The sequence below is a fragment of the Cryptotermes secundus genome, unplaced genomic scaffold, assembly GCF_002891405.2.
Source record: "Cryptotermes secundus unplaced genomic scaffold, Csec_1.0 scaffold507, whole genome shotgun sequence".
Classification (NCBI taxonomy): domain Eukaryota; kingdom Metazoa; phylum Arthropoda; class Insecta; order Blattodea; family Kalotermitidae; genus Cryptotermes; species Cryptotermes secundus.
The window spans coordinates 293,898-312,257 of NW_019740660.1; the positions used below are offsets into that span (position 1 = coordinate 293,898).

The window sequence follows — 18,360 nt, forward strand, 5'->3', positions numbered from 1 at the left end:
CTGGGTTTACCTTCAGACCACAACCGAGTCTATTGTGAGCCATCATCATGTTTGCTGATTGTTATTATCCGAACCCAAAGACGGAGTCTGTAAATTCCTTCGAAACGCCTATGAATTTCTACTGAAATGTACGGCGTCACATTCCAAGAAACAGTATTCTTCATGCGATCTGCTTGAGTGCTTGCTTGTTCAGCTTATTAGACCCTGAAGCTGGAGACAATATTTACCTTCGAAACGTCGGTAAATATCTATCGGACTATACGGCTTCATTTTCCGGGAAGGTAATATTCGTCATAAATTATACTAGCTGCGTGTTTTCCTTACTCTTCTACCCTGAAGACGGAGACAGAACTTATCTCCGAAACGTCCATATAATTTTAACGGACTAAGCGGAATCGCATCTCAGAGATGACAGTGTTCTTTATACACTGGTTGTTCTCTTCATTACTTGCTTGGCTTACTTTTCAACCCTGAAAATGGAGACAGTATTCGCCTCCGAAACGTCCATGGATTTCTACCGGATTACGAGTGGTCATGTCCTAAAAGTCAGTACTCCTCATTACGTATTCTTTCGGTACAAGATGGGTGCTGTTTACCTGGCGAGGCTCTACAGCGCTTTCAGCGGTGACAATTGGAACAAAAAACAGACACGGTGGTCGGCCATCTTAGCCACTTCCCCTTCCTCGCTGAGAAATAAGGGGCAGGAGGGGCAAAGGGAAACAATGACCACACCAAGAGTTTGATTCATTACCGCTACGAGGAGCCGCGGCGGGCAGCCTCCGCTATGTCTGCAAAAGTGAGTTAAAGCACACTTGATGTAACGTGAAGAATACTATCCTCTGACGCTGTGAAGTCTGTAGAAATATACCAATATTTCGTAGAAAACTTCTGCACCCATATTTTTACACCGATGATGGAGGCAGCGAATTTCTCGGTTGACTTTCAACGGGCTACACAGCGTTATATCCGAGAAGATGGAACCCTTCGTAACCACAGCTGTGGGAACCTCAAATCCTACGGAAGTTTTGAAATTACCACGGTGATGTATTTTCAAGTTGTAATCTTCAGGGTCGAGACACCATGTAATCTCACAGTTGGATACTGACGTTTCCGACGAATATTCTGCCTCCATCTTCAGGGTTAAATTGTGTAGGTTACTTAAGCGGGTCGCAAGGAAGACGATCGTATTTTGTTTCTCATCACAGGTGGAGAGTGGAAAAATGTAGATTTCCTCTTCTCAGGGACAATGTATTATTTTTCTGTCTTAGCCGTTTCCTTGGGTCACTAGTAACTTAGTTATGTAACCTAATCGAGCAAATTTCAACCCTGCGAATGGAGGCAGCGTTTTCCTCCTAAATACCTGTATCCGCTTATGGGGCTGAAACAGTGTCAAACCCCAGATGACCACAATTTGGAATAATTCCTAAACTACAGGTTACACTTTAAGACTGCTCCTGCAGTCCGGCATCCCGCTTAATGGAACAATAATTTAAGACGTAACTCATCTGTTGCAAATTAACATTTTAATTTCACGTATTCCGTTGCTGTCAAAACTCATCCCCTGTTCACTCTCATTCTTGCTTGCATATACTGTCTTCTCCCAATTCTCTCAATCGTGCGTATTTCTTTCGTTAATTTACATTCTGGTATGTGATGCCGTGTAGTCTGGTAAGAACTGACTTATCGGAGGAAGTGTCTTCATAGTAGGAATCGAAGGATAACCCAAACAAGCAAGATGCAAGCAGAACAATCAGGAAATACGTTATTCCGAAACGTCGGCAAACTTGTAGCAGACTGTGTGGGATTTGAGGTTCTCACAGCTGTGGTTATAAAGAGTTACGTATTCTGGCATGCAATGCCCTGCAGTCCGTTGCAAGTCAACCGACCTTTCGGAGGAACCTGCTACCTATAACTTCAGGATCTGAGAATAAGACAAGCAAGATACCAGCTTTTCTTGCTACGCGCTTCTTTCTGGCTTCTTGCTTGGCTTATTCTTCGATTTTGAAGCTGGAGGTGACATGTTTCTCCGAAACGTCCGTTGTCTTTCAAGGAACTACACAGTGTAAATTCCAGAAGATAGAACTGTTTTTAGGAGACTGCACGGAAGTTCTCTGTGCCACTACTGTTCAGTCTTGATCTTGTTGTCATAATTCTTATTTCTACATTCATATTCCTAGGCCTTGTGGCCAAAATCTGTGTTTCTTCACACCTCCATAAGCGGCTCCAGACATCCTCCTCACTACGTGTTGTGTCAGGTTCGTCAAATTACAACACTCCACTAGGCAAATAAATGACTTTATAGGGAACACATTGCAAGGGAGCCTTTAGTTAGGAAGGCCCTAGAAATGAGTCAGTGAAAAGCGACAGGTCGTAGTTGTAGAATTAGATACAAATTAATGAAACTGATATAATTATTAACAATAGTAATAATATCACGTGACATAGTGATATAGACCGAAAGATTTATGGTACTCATTTCTGTCAGAAGCTGTGTCGACTCCAGTACCATAATGCGGCTGGAAGTTTTAGGTCAATTGAAAACTGCAATGACATCATCGGATATCGAACGTGCGACCTTTCTGCTTAAAAATAACAATAAGTTCAGGTAGGAAGTAATCTCTCGGCAAGAAAAAAAAAAGGCCCAATAGCTAGGATACAAGGAAAACCAGAATTATATTTTATCCGTTCTCAATCATCTATCATAAAATCGGGAATAATGCCTGGAGGGACTGAGGCAAATTGTGAAAAGCTTGATTCAGGATAGTCAGTCTTCGAGCTACAGTAGATCCCAGAACCCCCCCCCCCCAAAANGAACCCCCCCCCCCCAAAATGGACCCCTAACCTCCTGCCTGCGATTTGGTGGGTACACAGACAGACCTACGTAGTTGTGACCTCATCTGTTCCTCATCCTTTATTATTATGCCATTTGCTGTTGTTGCAGCAAGCGGCGGCCATAGGCGCCTTCACTTCTTGTGACCTCATGTCTGTTCAGTTAAAAGCGCAGAAGTCTCTCTTACTGCCCTTCCCTCCTGCCTCCCCCACCGCCTTCACGTATATACACTCTGAAGTGTTTGACGCCGTATAGGCTGGTAGAAATTATCTACATATTTTTCTTCCCAATTTATTTTATGATCCTCTCGGTGTCTACGCTACTTGGCGTCGACTGGTAAGGCGGTTGATTAACTGGAAATCACTTGGAATGAAACTGTCCTGGCCTAATAGAGGTGCTATTCTGGTATTTCCTAGGAACAATAGAGGAAAACCACTAGAAACCTTGATCAGAATAGCCGGTGTCCTGAGCGAGATGTCGGGAAATTACCGCTACATCAAACTGTCCAGTGATGCATACAGAGAGTTGACAAAGTAATGCAAACACAAAGAAATTGAATAGAATCTGTTTGTGTTGGCAACACCGAATGTTCTTTTTCCGTTTGTGTACACTATGTAGTGCTCGTGTAAGTGCACTAGTCGTTGTGTTGAGTGACAGTCCGTTGTGAAATAATCGTAAAATAGATCTACCGCAGCAGATCAATAGGTTGCTTGCCTTTCGCGATGGTAACATCGCGAAATACACCAAAATTTGTCCGTTGACGTTGCTGCTCAGTGGCAAGCAAAAACCCGGCTGCAGAGTTCCGTGCTTTAAAGTAAACAGGAAAACTGCTAGTCACGGACCCCGCCAGGACTTAATATTGTGTTCATAGAAGAGACGGGAGGGGAAGAGATAAGCTAATGGACTTTGACCACTTCATTGGCCACTGTCTTAACAATGACGCCGAGTCATTGCTGTAAGAAAGAACTTAAAACAAACGTTGAAGGAATTTCCTATTGTGGCAGCTAGGGAACACATGAAGCCATGTAGTGAGAAGCACAAGGTGGCAGAAAGGTTAACTGGTCATAATCATCATCAGACTGGAATCCGTTTCTGTCCTGTGGCGAAGGCGCCAACCGGCAATCCCCGTTTCGAGTAATCAAGTTAAGCATGTCGGGCCCTCTGCTTCGTTAAGCATCACGCCATTAAGGCCTACGGAGTAGTGGGGTTTTGGTCCATGTGTACTTGCCCTCCGAAACAGGGGCGAGTGAACAGTTTCACGCGCAGGCCACTTTATTCCCAATTGGAAGTTTAAGCATGCGTAAACCGTTCACCGTCCACTGATATCTTCGTAACGTGAAGCATAATTGGGCTCAAGAAACAACATCAAAGGTAATTTTAGGGGACATTGTAACTAAAGTCTAGAAACCCCAAAGTTACAGGAGGCAGAATAGCTCAGTCGGTATAGTGACAGGCTATGGGCTGGACCACTGAGGCATCGGAGTTCGAGTCCTGGTGGGGTCAAGGATTTTCTCTTCTCCACGACGTCCAGACACGCGGTAGCGTAGTTGGTTCAGGCACTATGCTACAAGCCAGAAGGTCGCGGGTTCAAGTCCAGATGAGGTAATTGAATTTCTTTTTCAGTTGACCTAATCCTTTCGGCAGCACTATAGCCCTGGGGTCGACTCAGCCTCTAACATAAATGAGTACCAGGAATTAATTAAATAATTTTCCTGGGGAGTAAACTGCGGCCGGCGCGTAAGACTGACAATCTTACCGCCAATTTTGATCCGATTTTCTAGATAATGTGGGAGCCTCGACGTCTCACAACCCTATGGGTCTTCATGGCCTGTTACAGGGATAGCTTTACTTTATATTTTCTCTTTACCACGTCGTCCAGACAGGCCCTGGGGCCTACCTAGCCTCCTATCAAAGTGTACCGGTGGTCCTTTCCCGGGGGGTAAAGCGGCCGGGGCGTGAAGCTGACTACTCTCCTCCGGCTAGTGCCGAGGTCAAGAAAATATGGATCTATACATCCACTCCCCAATACGTCTTCATGGCGTAGTGGTTAATTAGTTACGCATAGGAAAACTTTACCTTTATCGTACCCACAATGTTGTTAGCACGAATGTTGCGTTGATCTGACGACAGAACTTGCAGCCAATACAAGTAACAGGAAAATTCAGGGGGCATAAATGCGTTTAGATTTAGAGAAACGAGAAGGGAGGGTGTGGCGTGGATTGAAGTGTCTCAGGGTATGGTCCGGCGTTCGGTCTTGCCAACACGGCCCTCAACTTTGGCTTCCAAAAACGTTACATATGTGCCAGTAGCTTCGCAAGGAGAGCTGAGCTCCGTGAAGCGACCGGTTACCGCTCGGGTGGGGGGATCAGATATGATACTGGAGCTGTTAACAGGACTGGCGTGGTACATTGTGCCGTCGCTAGAGGCCCTCGCAGCCGCATTGTTTTAACGGTCCCTTGGGATCAATAGCTGGATTCAACCCTCACGCCTTCCCTTATCGCTCACCAATCACAACTCGCCCTGTACTCAGTAAGGGGCGGGACTCACTGTTCCTTTATTTTTATGACCACAAAAGGCGGGGGTACTTGATGATCTCAGTGGGGGAGGTCACTGTTTATTCCTCTTTGCCCTCTCTACCAAACTTCAGTTCATTACAAGAATACCTCCATTCTGCTCTAGGGCATTCGCACCGCGTGGAAGTGGCCGTGTTTTCGACGTTTCGGACGTGTATGTGGTCTCCACCTCCAAGGTCAGAATAGGTTCAGTGAGTGCTCGCGTTACGTACGTAGCCTTTGAGTCACAGGTCGAATTTAGGCTCTAGCAGTGGCCCTTAAAAAGGCCATTTTGTTAACATTTCCTTGCCCAAGTAATAGCCAGACATGAAATCAATTACCATCCTTCCCCCACTTGTGTCTATCAACAAAAATCTGTATATTCATTAACATTTGGGGCACATGGTGGCGTACTTGTTTGAGGTACTGTGCTGCAAGCAGGAAGGTTGTGGGTTAGAATCCCGATGTAGCCACTGGATTTTTTCAATTGACATAATCCTTACAATCCCAATGTGGACATGGGATCGACTTGGCCTCTAACAGAAATGAGTACCAGGAATCTTCCTAAGGATAAAAAAGGCCGGCTTCTAAGGCTGACAATCTCACCGCCATCTGTGAGCCAATTGTCACGAAAATGTGGGATCCTCGACGTCTCACATAAGTATGACGTATTAAGCCGAGGGTCTGATACGTTACTATCGAGCATGAAAATTACCCAGAACCTGAACAGTGTTCACTAGCCTGGGTATTCTTGAACCAATTTTTGTTCACGTCAGATAGTGAGGTATGTGAAACATTGTGAACAATGACCGTGGCATTTTGATTTTCTGAGTGGCGTCATGTTTGGAAATTCTGTTTCCACTTCACAGAAAAACATCGCATCTCTATTACAAAGGAAAATCATGTAATACTCCATAATTTTAGTCCGCAAGCGAACTTCACCGACCGAGCGACCGCCGCTTGTCGGCGAACTTAGTGCCAACTTTAGCGGATAGAGGGCGTCGCGTGGTCAACGCAACGGATCCCCACTGCCGTTAATTTCGATTTTCTAGACCGGAGCTGCTCTTTCCTTGAAATAGCTCGTCAATTATCCTCACGATGCTGAATGGACCACGTTCCAGACCCACTACTTCTCAGAAAATCTGGTAGCGCTGGGAATCAAACTCGGACCTCTGGATCTGTAGCCAGGAACTCTGACCACTAGACCACAGAGACAGTCGTGTAATACCCTGTAGTGAAAATGGTTGCTGTTTATTCTGAGAATTATACGGAGCTCATGAATGGGTCAGATGCAGCTATTTCAGCGGGTGGTACGTACAGTTGCTGATTTATATTGAAGTGCACTTCGCATGCGCTTCCCACGGTTCCATCTTCAGGGAAACTAATATTATCCGGACATACTTTTCTTCTTCCATCAACGTAGTTGCATCAGAGGTCGTGCCCTAGCTCAGGCTTCTCACAGCTGCTCCCCGGGTTCGAGCCCGGTTCATGTCATGTGGGATTTGTGGTGGACAAAGTGGCGCTGGGGCAGGTTTTATCTGAGTACTTCGGTTTCCCCTGCCAATCTTCATTCCACCAATTTCTCCACAGTCAGCCTCACCTTTCATCTGGGGCTGGTACAATAGGCCAGAAGTGCCCCGCTAAGGATAATGAAGCTGGAACAAATATGATTTCCTCGTGAATTCCATTTCGCTGTCTCCATTCACTTACGCTCAATTTCCTATTTCCATAAAGCAGAACCAATCAAGACGGTGATTGAGCAAATGGTTTCTGGTTTGCCCTACGTAATGTACACATCCCCTTTACAATGCATTTTACAATTAACTTTTATATCAGCGGTTCCGAAGCCCCGACTATTAACTGCGTCCTCGGAGTGAAGGAAACTCTCTGATGTCCCTTATTTTCAACTCCAGCGCCCTCGTAATGTGGAGGGGGGGGGGAGAGCTCGAGGCAGTTGTTTGCTGTATGGGGGCCGTACAGGAGCCGCTGGGACCGTAAATCACTAGGTTATTCCCCTAGGATCTAGGTCTGACGCGAACTAAGGGGAATACAGGATGCATCTGTGCAAGACAGATATAAGTTCTGCATCTGTCCATGCGATTATATGAGCCGGGGTAGCGCAGTCGGTATAGCGACTGACTAGGGCTCCACGGCTGAGGGTTCGGGGATCTAGTCCCCATAGAATGTTTGTCTTCACGTCGTCGAGGCCGAATCTGGGGCCCACCCAACCTCCTATCCAGTGGGTACCGGCGTCTCTTTCCTCGGGGGTAAAGCGACCGGGGTGTGAAAATGATCACTCAGATCCAAATAGTACCGAAGATTAAGAATACGTGGGTCTATATATCAACTCCCCCATACGCCTTCATGGCGTAATGCTTAATTATGTATACACAGGGACAACTTGTCTACAGTTTACCATGTGTTTACACAGTAACGATGATATCTGGTTTAGTCAGAGATGTGACTAGGCTACAGGGTTCGAGTCCCGTCAGAGACACAAACTTCCTTCTTCTCCATAACGTCTAGAACGGCCCTGAGGCCCACTCAATAGGTAAATGGGGGGGCTTTCTGCGGGAATAAAGCGAAAATGTTGTGAAGGTGGCTACACACCTTCCTCTGATGACGAGGTTAAGGATGCTGGTGCTATACCAGCGCTCCTCCATACGTCTTTATGGCGTGCTGCTTAATATACGTAGTTCCATTCCTGGCAGTGGCAAGAAACATTTGTCCAAGAAGTCAACCGAACAATCGACGAGTTATCTGAAGTATTCTTAATCTCGGCAAAAGGTTGAGGTGAATGGTAAGCTACACGCCCCGGCGTCTTTACCCAGGGTCAAAGAGACACCGGTACCCATTCAATAGGAGGCTGGGTGGGCGCTAGAGCCTGTCTGGACGCTGTGGAGAAGTTTTGACTCCTTCCGCGAATCGGACGTTGTTTCAACAACAATCTAACTCGTATCCCGTCACTATAGTGACTGAGCTATCGCCATTTCGTTTACAGTTGCACTAAGACCCATTCCTTACCATTGTGCAGATGCGAACAAGTTAACTCAAAGCGATATGGCTTGTGATTCGTGTTTGGGAGGGGCCCGGTACCAATTTCGGCAGGGACACTGGCTAGCCTGAGATTTCTCGTGGTTTTCCTCAGTCGCCAGAGGTAAATGCCAGAATAATGTGTCAAATGAGACCACCGCCGCTGCTTTCCGCATTTCTTCCAATTTACCAGTTTTTTTGTTGCTAGTGGGGTGGAACTAAGTCCGTTGTACTGCGAACACTTCTGCCCTTTTGTACCAGCCGCAGATGATAGATGAGGGTGATTGTGGAGCAATTTGTGGAATGAAGATTGGCAAGGGAAACCGAAGTACTCGAGAAAACCCGCCCCAGAGCCACTTTGTCCACCACAAATGCCACTTGACCAGACCCGGGATCGAACCCGGGCCGCCTCAGTGGGAAGCCAGCGACTAACCGCTTGAGCTATGGCGCGGCCTAATTTATCACTTACTATACAATCTTAGCTACGGTGAGCCATGAACAAATATACCATACACTTCCGGTAGGACGAAATATTTTCTTGTGTTTAATCACCGAGAGTTAAAGACGTAGCATTGAAGAAATAGCATAGGTTCACGCCTCGGCCGCTTTACCTCAAAGTTCATTACTGTCGTTGCCTAATCGAGGCGACAGCCCGGGATCTTACTGAAAAGACTAAGGAAATCAACGAAAAGCCTTAGTCAGGACATTCCGTAATCTTGCCGAGTTTCGAATCCAGTACTTTCTGAATACAAACCTAAAGCTCTGGGACCATGTCAAACTGTTCGGTTAATTTCGAGGACAAGATCTGCTGGTCGTGAAGTCTTTTGGCCCTACGCCCCATGTTAAGACAATCACACTATGTGAGAGATCCTATATAGTTCATATCGTCATATTTTGAAATGCAGAACACTATGATGGGTTGAGAATGTAGCCAGAATGAGATCTCAGGGAACGTGGCATATGTAATTCCATTTGAAAGACAAAGTTATGAAGATAACATAATCTTACAAGGATAGGCTGATAGGATATGGACTGGATTAATCTGGCTTCGTATAGGGTCCAATGTTGACTTTGAACCTTCATCACTTCTTGAAGGTCTCCGTTTCATGCAGTTAGCTCTGCAATGTCACTCAGGGTTTCAAAAACGCATCCTTTCGGTTCAGCTAACGGTATTATGAGTCTTTGGGGCTAACCATGAAGATGGAGTAAGCACGTTGCTACGAAATATTATTAGCCACCTACAAGACTACACGGTGTCACAACCCATAAGGCCACAGCTTCTATATTCAAGATGAAAATCCTCTCGAGTTTTAAGTAATCACGGGTCACCTTTTTAGACTAGGCCACTGGGTTGTGCGTTATGAGAAGAGGGGAGAACCGTGCAGTGGCGGTAACTGCATTACCAGAGCACCTTACTAACTCATGTACAATCTAAAATCCCTATCACAACCGACGGGTTATGATGATCTATTGTGATTTCAGTTGGTTTCTGCGGTGCCCCTTCTTCGCCCTTCACCAAAATCACCCCCTTATGTGAGTTTCTTCGGGGAATCTTGTATGCGAGATGTGGGGGTCATCACAAGATGGGTCACTAGGTCCTGTTTGTCTCTGCTGGTGTCGGCCAGCCTGTGCTGTCACGCTAATAAATCACTTCAGACAAACATTTGTCTCTTGTTACTTCTTAGAAACTTGATCCAGAGATCATCAGTGTGACATACAGCTTTAGGCCCTGGAATCTGAGACAGTAGTTCTGAAATGCCACATAAAGCACAACACAGAATTTCAAACAGCTCTCTACTGCGGATACTCAGAGACATCTACTGAGAACTCTCCTATTAAAAATATTAAATATTGCAAAACAAAGAAAAATATTGACAATTGGACGCCTTTCACATTTTGGGGGCGCTGTGAAAGTGTTCCAATGGTTAGACCAAAAGGAGAGGAATTGGAAAATTACAAGGTAATGAGATTCAAAAATCTACTCTTCATTAAATATTGTTAAGAGGATTGCATCGAAGATTACGAAAGATGAGTGAGAAATGCACACGTTGAAGAAATGCGACATTTCTTAAAGTTAAGTCCGAAAAGATATATAAAGAAAACGTCACCTGGGAGACCTAAACGTGGATGCAAGGGTAGTAAAGATTGTTTTTTTCTGGAGTGTGACGCCGTAAAAGAGAAAGAATAGAACATGGAGACAAAAAGTTCCGTCGAAACTATGGTATTGCTCTTCTGAATGTCACATGAGAGTACAATAAACATGTTTAACTTATTGTCGGCTAAATGGGGCACGCTGTAGCATAGTTGCTTGAGGCACTATGCTAAAAGCCGGAAGGTCGCGAGTTCGATACCTGATGAGGTTATTGATTTATTTTTCAAGTTACCTAATACTTCCAGCTGCACTACGGTCCTGGGTTCAACTCAACCTCTAACAGAAATTAGTACCAGTAATCTTCCTGGGGATAGAGGGCGGCCGGCGTGTAAGGCTGACAATCTCAACACCATCTGTGAGCAGACTGTCTACAAAATGTGGGAGCCTCGACGTAAGGGCCTCCAAGGCCTGTTACAGGGATAGTTTTACCTTATTATTGTGGCTTACAATAGGTGGCCAGGTCGCCGGTAGAGGTACCAAACATTCACTTGCATCTCCTGGAATTATGGGGAGAAGAAACTGGAAATAGAAAGATATAAACCAAACGGTAATGGTAGCGGTAATGAGCTTTATGTGTCTGTAAAGAATGCGCGATTTCTTGAGCGATGGAGAGAGGATACGCGCTGTAACAGTGAATTAGACGTAGCCTGTGCAAATACTGAAGGTAATGACGCATGCGTGTTGCAGGACCACCCTGGACTTCGGGGAACCCCGCTGGCGATGCTGGCAGCGCAGTGCAACAAGCTGTCGAGCAAGTCTCCTCCACCTCTCGCGGACGCCGCGGTGGGCAAAGGTTTTCACCCGTGGAAGAAGAGCCCGCAGACAAGTAGCACCAACGCCGGCACCACCGTCAGCACCACCCAGCGCTCCTCCCTGATGCCCTCCGTCACCAGCAGCAGTGCCGTCAGCTCCATGGCTGCCGCCAACTCTACATACACTAGCCGTCCCGTGATGACGTCTCCGGCTTGCAGCTCAGCAGCGACATACGGCGGAGGAGACCTGTACTTCCCTGGCGCGACCGCTCAGAGCGCGGTCACCACAGACAACTCTCACCATCACCACCATCAGGCGGCCCTCCTGGGCAAGGTGGAAGGGACGGCAACCGCCCACCACGCCGCTGCCCTGGGCTCAGTGTACACGAGACACCCGTATGAGTCATGGCCCTTCAACACGATGCCTGGCGCGACGCACCACAGTGCCATCAAGCCCGGAGACGCGGTAAATACGGCCGGCACGTGGTGGGACGTTCATTCGGCGGCTACAGCCGGGGGCTGGCTGGACATGAGCGGGGCGGCGGCCGCAGGGATGCACGCGCAGATGGCTGCAGCAAACTATGCCGCAACGTCAGCTGATTATTCGTCCCTGAGCCACACCCTGGCGGCGTCAAACACGGCACACCATCTCCTGTCCTCTGGACAGCATCTGCTACAAGACACGTACAAGTCCATGTTGCCAGGGGCACAAACTGTGGGGGCATCCTTCGGACTGGGGCACCATCATCACTCTCCGGCCACAGCGCCCTCTCCCGTCTCTGCTGCCGCCTCCTTACCGCCCCAGGTTCCATCCCCGCGCTCCCAGAGGCGGTACACGGGACGGGCCACCTGTGACTGCCCCAACTGTCAGGAAGCAGAGAGGCTGGGCCCAGCAGGGGTGCATCTGCGCAAGAAAAACATCCACAGTTGCCACATCCCGGGCTGCGGCAAGGTGTACGGCAAAACATCGCACCTCAAGGCGCACCTCCGCTGGCACACGGGTGAGAGGCCCTTTGTGTGCAACTGGCTCTTCTGCGGGAAGCGGTTCACGCGTTCCGACGAGTTGCAGCGTCACCTCAGGACGCACACGGGCGAGAAGCGCTTCGCCTGCCCGGTATGCAACAAGCGGTTCATGCGGTCCGACCATCTAGCCAAGCACGTTAAGACGCACAACGGCAACGGCAGCAAGAAGGGAAGCTCGGAGTCTTGCAGTGACTCCGAGGAGAACAGCCAGTCGGAGCTGGCGGGCGGTGTGAACTCGCCCGCGTCCGTCAACAACACGCCCCCTCCAGCGCCCCTTACAGGACTGGAGGACGTGAAGCCCCCCGGGGGCCTAGTCTGAGCCCGGTGGGGTCCAGCGCTGTTCTATCATCAGTATCACCACTAGGAGTCGGTCAGCGCAAGGACCCCACACGGACAAATGAAAGGTTTGGAGCGAATGTAAGCACTGGCCAGATATTCTCCATGAACACCCCCTCGACGGGAATCTGTGAGGGCAGAAACAGACTCAGTTGCAGTCCTAGGGCAAAGAAACGCACCAACATTCTCTCGGTTGATCAGTCGCACCGCTGGTTTTGTCACCATCACTCACGTCATCTCGGAGGACTGCAATTATAATTGGTGACTCACATATTTTTAAATTAGAATTAAAGGCAACGTGTAAAAGATTCCAGTGTTTCTGAGGAGTTCTGGATTCGGCGATATAATGTCGTGTATTCCGGAAAGAGTCCTACGTTTCGGAGGAACATTTCCATCTTCAGGATTGAAATAAGACAGGCAAGAAACAAACTGAGGCACGCTCCACTTGCTTCTGCTGGTTTCTTGCTTGGCTTAGATTTCAGAACTTAAAAGTGGCAATAATACGCTGCTCCGAAACGTCAGGTAACATTCACTAGCCTACATGGCGTTGAAATCCAAGAAGGTTGAACCCTGTGAGATTCTCGTATCCAATCTTTCACTTACGAATTCTATCGAATGTTTCTTTTATTATTTCTAACGAGAAAGTTGGGCTTATTAATAATAACGACCTGGATTATGAATATCATTACCTTATGGGGTGTAATGTGCTGCAGTGGTAGGTTATATCTAATATTCCTCTTCTGCCCTGAAAATAGAGGCAGGAAGTTTCTTCGAAATGTTGGTTATGATCTACCAGACTACACGTCGTCACATCCCAGAAGTCAAATAGTCTTCTTGTGATAAATATCTGAATGTTTCTCGACACAAATTGATATTCTGTTCTTTCCACATGAATTGTGCCCTCAGATACATAACTGGATATCAGAATTGTCCTGTCACACTGTGTGAACCTGGAGTCTCGAATCCAAACGTAACTATGACATTAAGTGGAAGAAAGGCCCTTACTTTGTGACCGGCCAAGTGCCTGGTCAGAGATGAAGCTCCAAATTTAAAGACAGAGTTTATGATAATGTGCTGCCTGGTCAGGGTTGTTACAACTTGTGTTGTTATATTTTATTCGTCTCTTCGTTGGTGTGCAGCCCCCACCACTACTGGTCAGTGCCTACACTCCAATGTGCCATGTGACTTGGGATCGGTTTTTTCTTTATCTGTGATTTTTGCCTCAATAACTAGAAAAAAGTCTAAACTGGTTTCCCCATTTTGCTATGTGAGTATTATAAGCCTTCCCTAAAAAGCATGGTTATAACGTTTTATGTGATATGAAGTTTGCACTAAAACGAATAATAAGTGTCTATGAAAATATTACAATAACATATAAATACGCGAATATCTCCAGATTTCATTGCGAGATGGCGACATGAGTCAGTACAATTGTGTGTCAGTTGTCATCGACTAGAAATGAAAAGACGAGACAAGTGCAAACCTACCCTTAAAACGTGTTTCGCTGAACTCTCTTAGATAGTTTCTGAATGATGACCCATCCCTAACAGCATTTATAATTGCGTGTATTTGTACATAGAGCAAGCCAAACACTGGCCCGTTGCATTCTGAACGTGTGTGTACAGATATCTGCTACATTCACATTAGGAGGAAGACAAGATTAACAACAAGAATCAAAGATTTTAAAGGAAAAAGACACAAACTTGTGTTGCTGTATATATTATAAATATTATATTATGTATTATAGTACTTTAATTAATGGAACTGTGTAATAATCCAGAATAACAGAGTTGATCGAAAAGACATAAACTAATATTTTTGTCAGCTCGGTTGTGTTATCGTGTGCTAGTGAAATGAGTGAGTTTATGTACATAAACAAACATAGGGAATTGTGTGACACACAGACACACGGAGTCTCCCATCAAGAGGTGAAAACATGCGGTACTTCACATATCAATCGCCTAATTACACAAATATTGTTCCAGTCTATCGGTCTTCTATTATTATTATTATTGTTATTCTTTAGTTCCTCCCCCCTTCATTTATCCTCGCCATGCACGCACAGGGCGACATCTGTGGTTAAATTATGACATCACTTTGAGGCAGCTTGTTGTGTATAAGAAACTGAAATATACAGATTTTGTAATGCTTCTTGCCATTTAAAAAGGTTGTATTATATTAATAAGAAAGTATCTGACGTTTTCACGAAATAAAAGCTTTGGGAAGTATATAGAAATTATTTATTTTAATGTAGAGTTTCGTAAGAATGATGAAATATTGTGACAGCCTGACCAACCTCACTAATAAGTTTCCAAGCTGAATAGTAACAAGCTTTTCCAGAATTTGTATTCCTAATATCATAATGATGTTCGTGTAAATTTCTTGCTCTTGTTTCTAAATATTACGTACTTGAAATATTCAGACGATACAAAAGAACGGGTTATATAACAAGGCATTTATTTTCTTGTAACATAATTGTACAGGTTTTCTTTTCATGACAATCCTGATATTTAGCCTGGATTCAGAAGAGATGGAGCTGTCCTGCACGCCCCATCCACCTCGCCGAACGGCGGAAATCTCTGTCAGGGTGACGCAGTGCAGAAATAAAACACAAGCAGATCTCAGACCCAAGACCAGGATCGGCGTTCTTATTATTTTAATGATCACGGCCACATGAATCCTCATAACCGGAATCAAGCTGCAAGGATATTCTGACAGGTTTCACAACATTAAACAACATTCCCATCATAAATACAAAACCTAACTCCAAGATTATGATGTAAAAGGGTACGACGATGCATGCTTTCGTACATTGATATTACCATGTCTGAGGTAACCTAGAGTCTACTCCAAAGATGGAAACAGATGGTTCCTCCTTAACATTGGCAACTGTCCACTAAAGTACTTAGAAATACATATCAGAAAACCACAATTTTGATACTCACCATCGTCATAAATTCAGCTCCAACCCTTCAGCTTATTATCATTAAATTTATTGAAGTTAGCTCAGTTCCAGATACAGTCTGGCGTATGTGATGTACGTATATACGCCATTATTTGGCTTCCGTGTAAAGCTGTCGATTTTGGTAATCCTGCAAACTGGGCCAGTTCATGTATTTCTTCTATTAGAGTGATTGCGACATTTTATCGTACAGCACACACCGGGCTCCGATAAAGAGAATTTATAAATTTGTAGGTCTTATTAATTGAATCAGTTTATTCTTTGCGGTTTTGGACATCCACTGCCTGTTTCCATGCTCGTTATAGACAATTTATTTGTATCTGTGACACTCATGAAAGCCCTCGTCCTGAGTGGGAAACTGAGACTTCGTGCTTAGTTTCATGCGGCCTGGAGTTGCAGGTATTTTAATGCGTGTTTTTCGCGACTATTCACCTCTTCTTCTGTAGGTCGTGCAAAGAAATCTGCTAATATAACGTTTTATATAAATTGATAACAAAATAGAAATAAATGTGTAGAATAGAAAGCGTAAAGGAGCTTGCTGTGAGTTAAAATGGTGAGTTAGTGATTACTAAGTTCATCTTGCACTCGCAAGTACTATGTTTACGAAATCTAATGGTGAAGAATTTTCACCTAACTGTGTTCTCCGGGAAGAACTGTGTCATTCAAAATAATTGTTTCAATATAAGTATAGTCAAAAGGGTGAAAACATAAGTGAAAATCATAATCAGGTGCCCTGAAACAAGCTCGTTGACACAACAGTTGTAAGTGGTTCTGTTCAAATTTGCACAACATATACATTACAAAGCTGTGGCCCACTTCCAATTCAAGGTAAGAGTGGACGTTAAGGACAAGCATATAGGTTAAAATAAATATGTAACAACTGTAGTGCAGAACACAAATTTATTTCGGATTTTAGGTTATAACAATAGTGACTATGAAGAGTACGATCTTGGTTGTAAGATGATGGAGTTCGGTAGAGTCTACCCACGTTTCGGAGGAACTAATTCAGGGTCATAGGCTCTACTTCCCGCTTGCTTATTGCTTGTTTATTTTTTTTTCTTTTAGCTTACTCTTAAACCGTGAAAATGAAGGCCTTACCTTCGCCCGAAACTTCGGTGGACATTACCGAATTACACATCGTTACAACCTTGAAGACAGAAGTATTCAACACTATTTTAAGACAAATTGGTTAGCATAGCGGTAACGCTCTAGCCTCGTATTCGAGAGGTGCTCAATTCAAAATTCTTTCGGAACATCGACCACTGTGAAATATTCGTAGTTAACCTGAGTCCTTTCAGGGAATTGCCATATACTCTCAAATTATACCGCAGCCAGGTTGTTCCACATCATATCCAATTTGCTATGTACTAATCATTAAAGATTCGAATATATATATATATAGTACTATATACTATATAGTATACTATATACTATATAGTATACTATATACTATATATATAGTACGAGATACAGACGGATTCGTTTTGCGAACTCTGTATAAAAATTTCTGTAAGAAATCTGTGTAAAGAAATTGCACTTACTGTCCCATATATGGCTGACCCTGACATTGTTACACTCGAAAAAATTGATTTTTACTTTGGAGACCAATTTTTGTTGGTAACTGTAGAACAAGAAGGATTCCGTGTGACCTTTTAAACCGCTTTCGAGAAGACCGGCTTTGATTTTCAGTTTCTAGTGAGCGAAATGTTATTTTCCAGAATATATCATCTATGCGATTTTATTTAGGGATAAATTATCTATTAGTAATTGAAATGTCACGGAAATTATTTGAGTTTTTTTTACAGATGATCGTCATTTTGTATTTTGAGGCCCTTCTGAATCGGTCATATGACACATCTGTGAGATCTGAGGTTCTCACAGCCGTAATGGCTAATATATCTCTGGATTTGATGCCCCAACAGCTGTAACGGCGGATACATCTGTGAGATTTAAGGTTCCCACAGCATTGCTTCGGGATTCATCTGTTGGGGATAGATATTCTCACAGCTGTAACGGCAGAAACGTGTGTGCGATCTGAGGTTCTCGCAGCTGTAAATTAGGATAAATCCGAGATTTGAAGTTATCACAACTCTGACTCTGGATATATCTGTGGGGATAGATGTACTTGTAACTGTAACGGCAGGAAAACATGTGATATTTGAGGTCCTCTCAGCTGTAAACGTGGATAGTTCTGTGAAATTTGAGGTTCTCACAGCTGTAAATGTGGGAAAATCTGTGAGATTTGAAGTTCTCACAACCACAACTGGAGATAATTGTCTAATTTTATGTGTCATTGTATAATTTGCATACATCCTTGGAGAAGTTTGCTCCCGTCTGCCACACTACATACACATCATCCAAGAAGAGTGTATTCTTATATTCTTTATTTTAATTACCAGTACATGGAAAGGGGATGCTCAGGCGTTGTTAAACCTTAGAACACTTTAGCCCGGAGCATTTCAAGAGTTAACTAAGTATCCTGATAACATAACACACCAAGGGGTCACGGGTTCGTGGTATGGGGGAATAAGTTTTGCTTCATTGAAGAAATAAAGCTCAGTATGTTAACACGACCTCAGTATTTGGTTTCAAGGAAGGGTACTGAATGTGTGGCGGTGAAAAGAGAAGACCAATTGAATTATATTCGATGTGGTATTCTCTGCATGTATCTTTTACCCCCTCATCATAGGATCAATCCCTGTCCCCACATCATCGCACAG

At 44.7% G+C, this 18,360-nt stretch overlaps 1 protein-coding gene across 4 annotated transcripts in view; it reads left to right on the plus strand.

Moving 5' to 3' along the window:
* The window catches only part of LOC111872478 (transcription factor Sp9), a 281,569-nt gene extending 268,836 nt beyond the window's left edge, over nt 1-12,733 (plus strand). For all 4 annotated transcript variants that reach the window (XM_023866438.2, XM_033754717.1, XM_023866437.2 and 1 more), the window contains one exon: nt 11,255-12,733. In XM_023866438.2, coding sequence (XP_023722206.1) covers nt 11,255-12,661 — 1,407 coding nt within the window. In that variant the 3' untranslated portion in view covers nt 12,662-12,733. The remainder of the gene's footprint in view (nt 1-11,254) is intronic.
* Nucleotides 12,734-18,360: the final 5,627 nt, after the last annotated feature.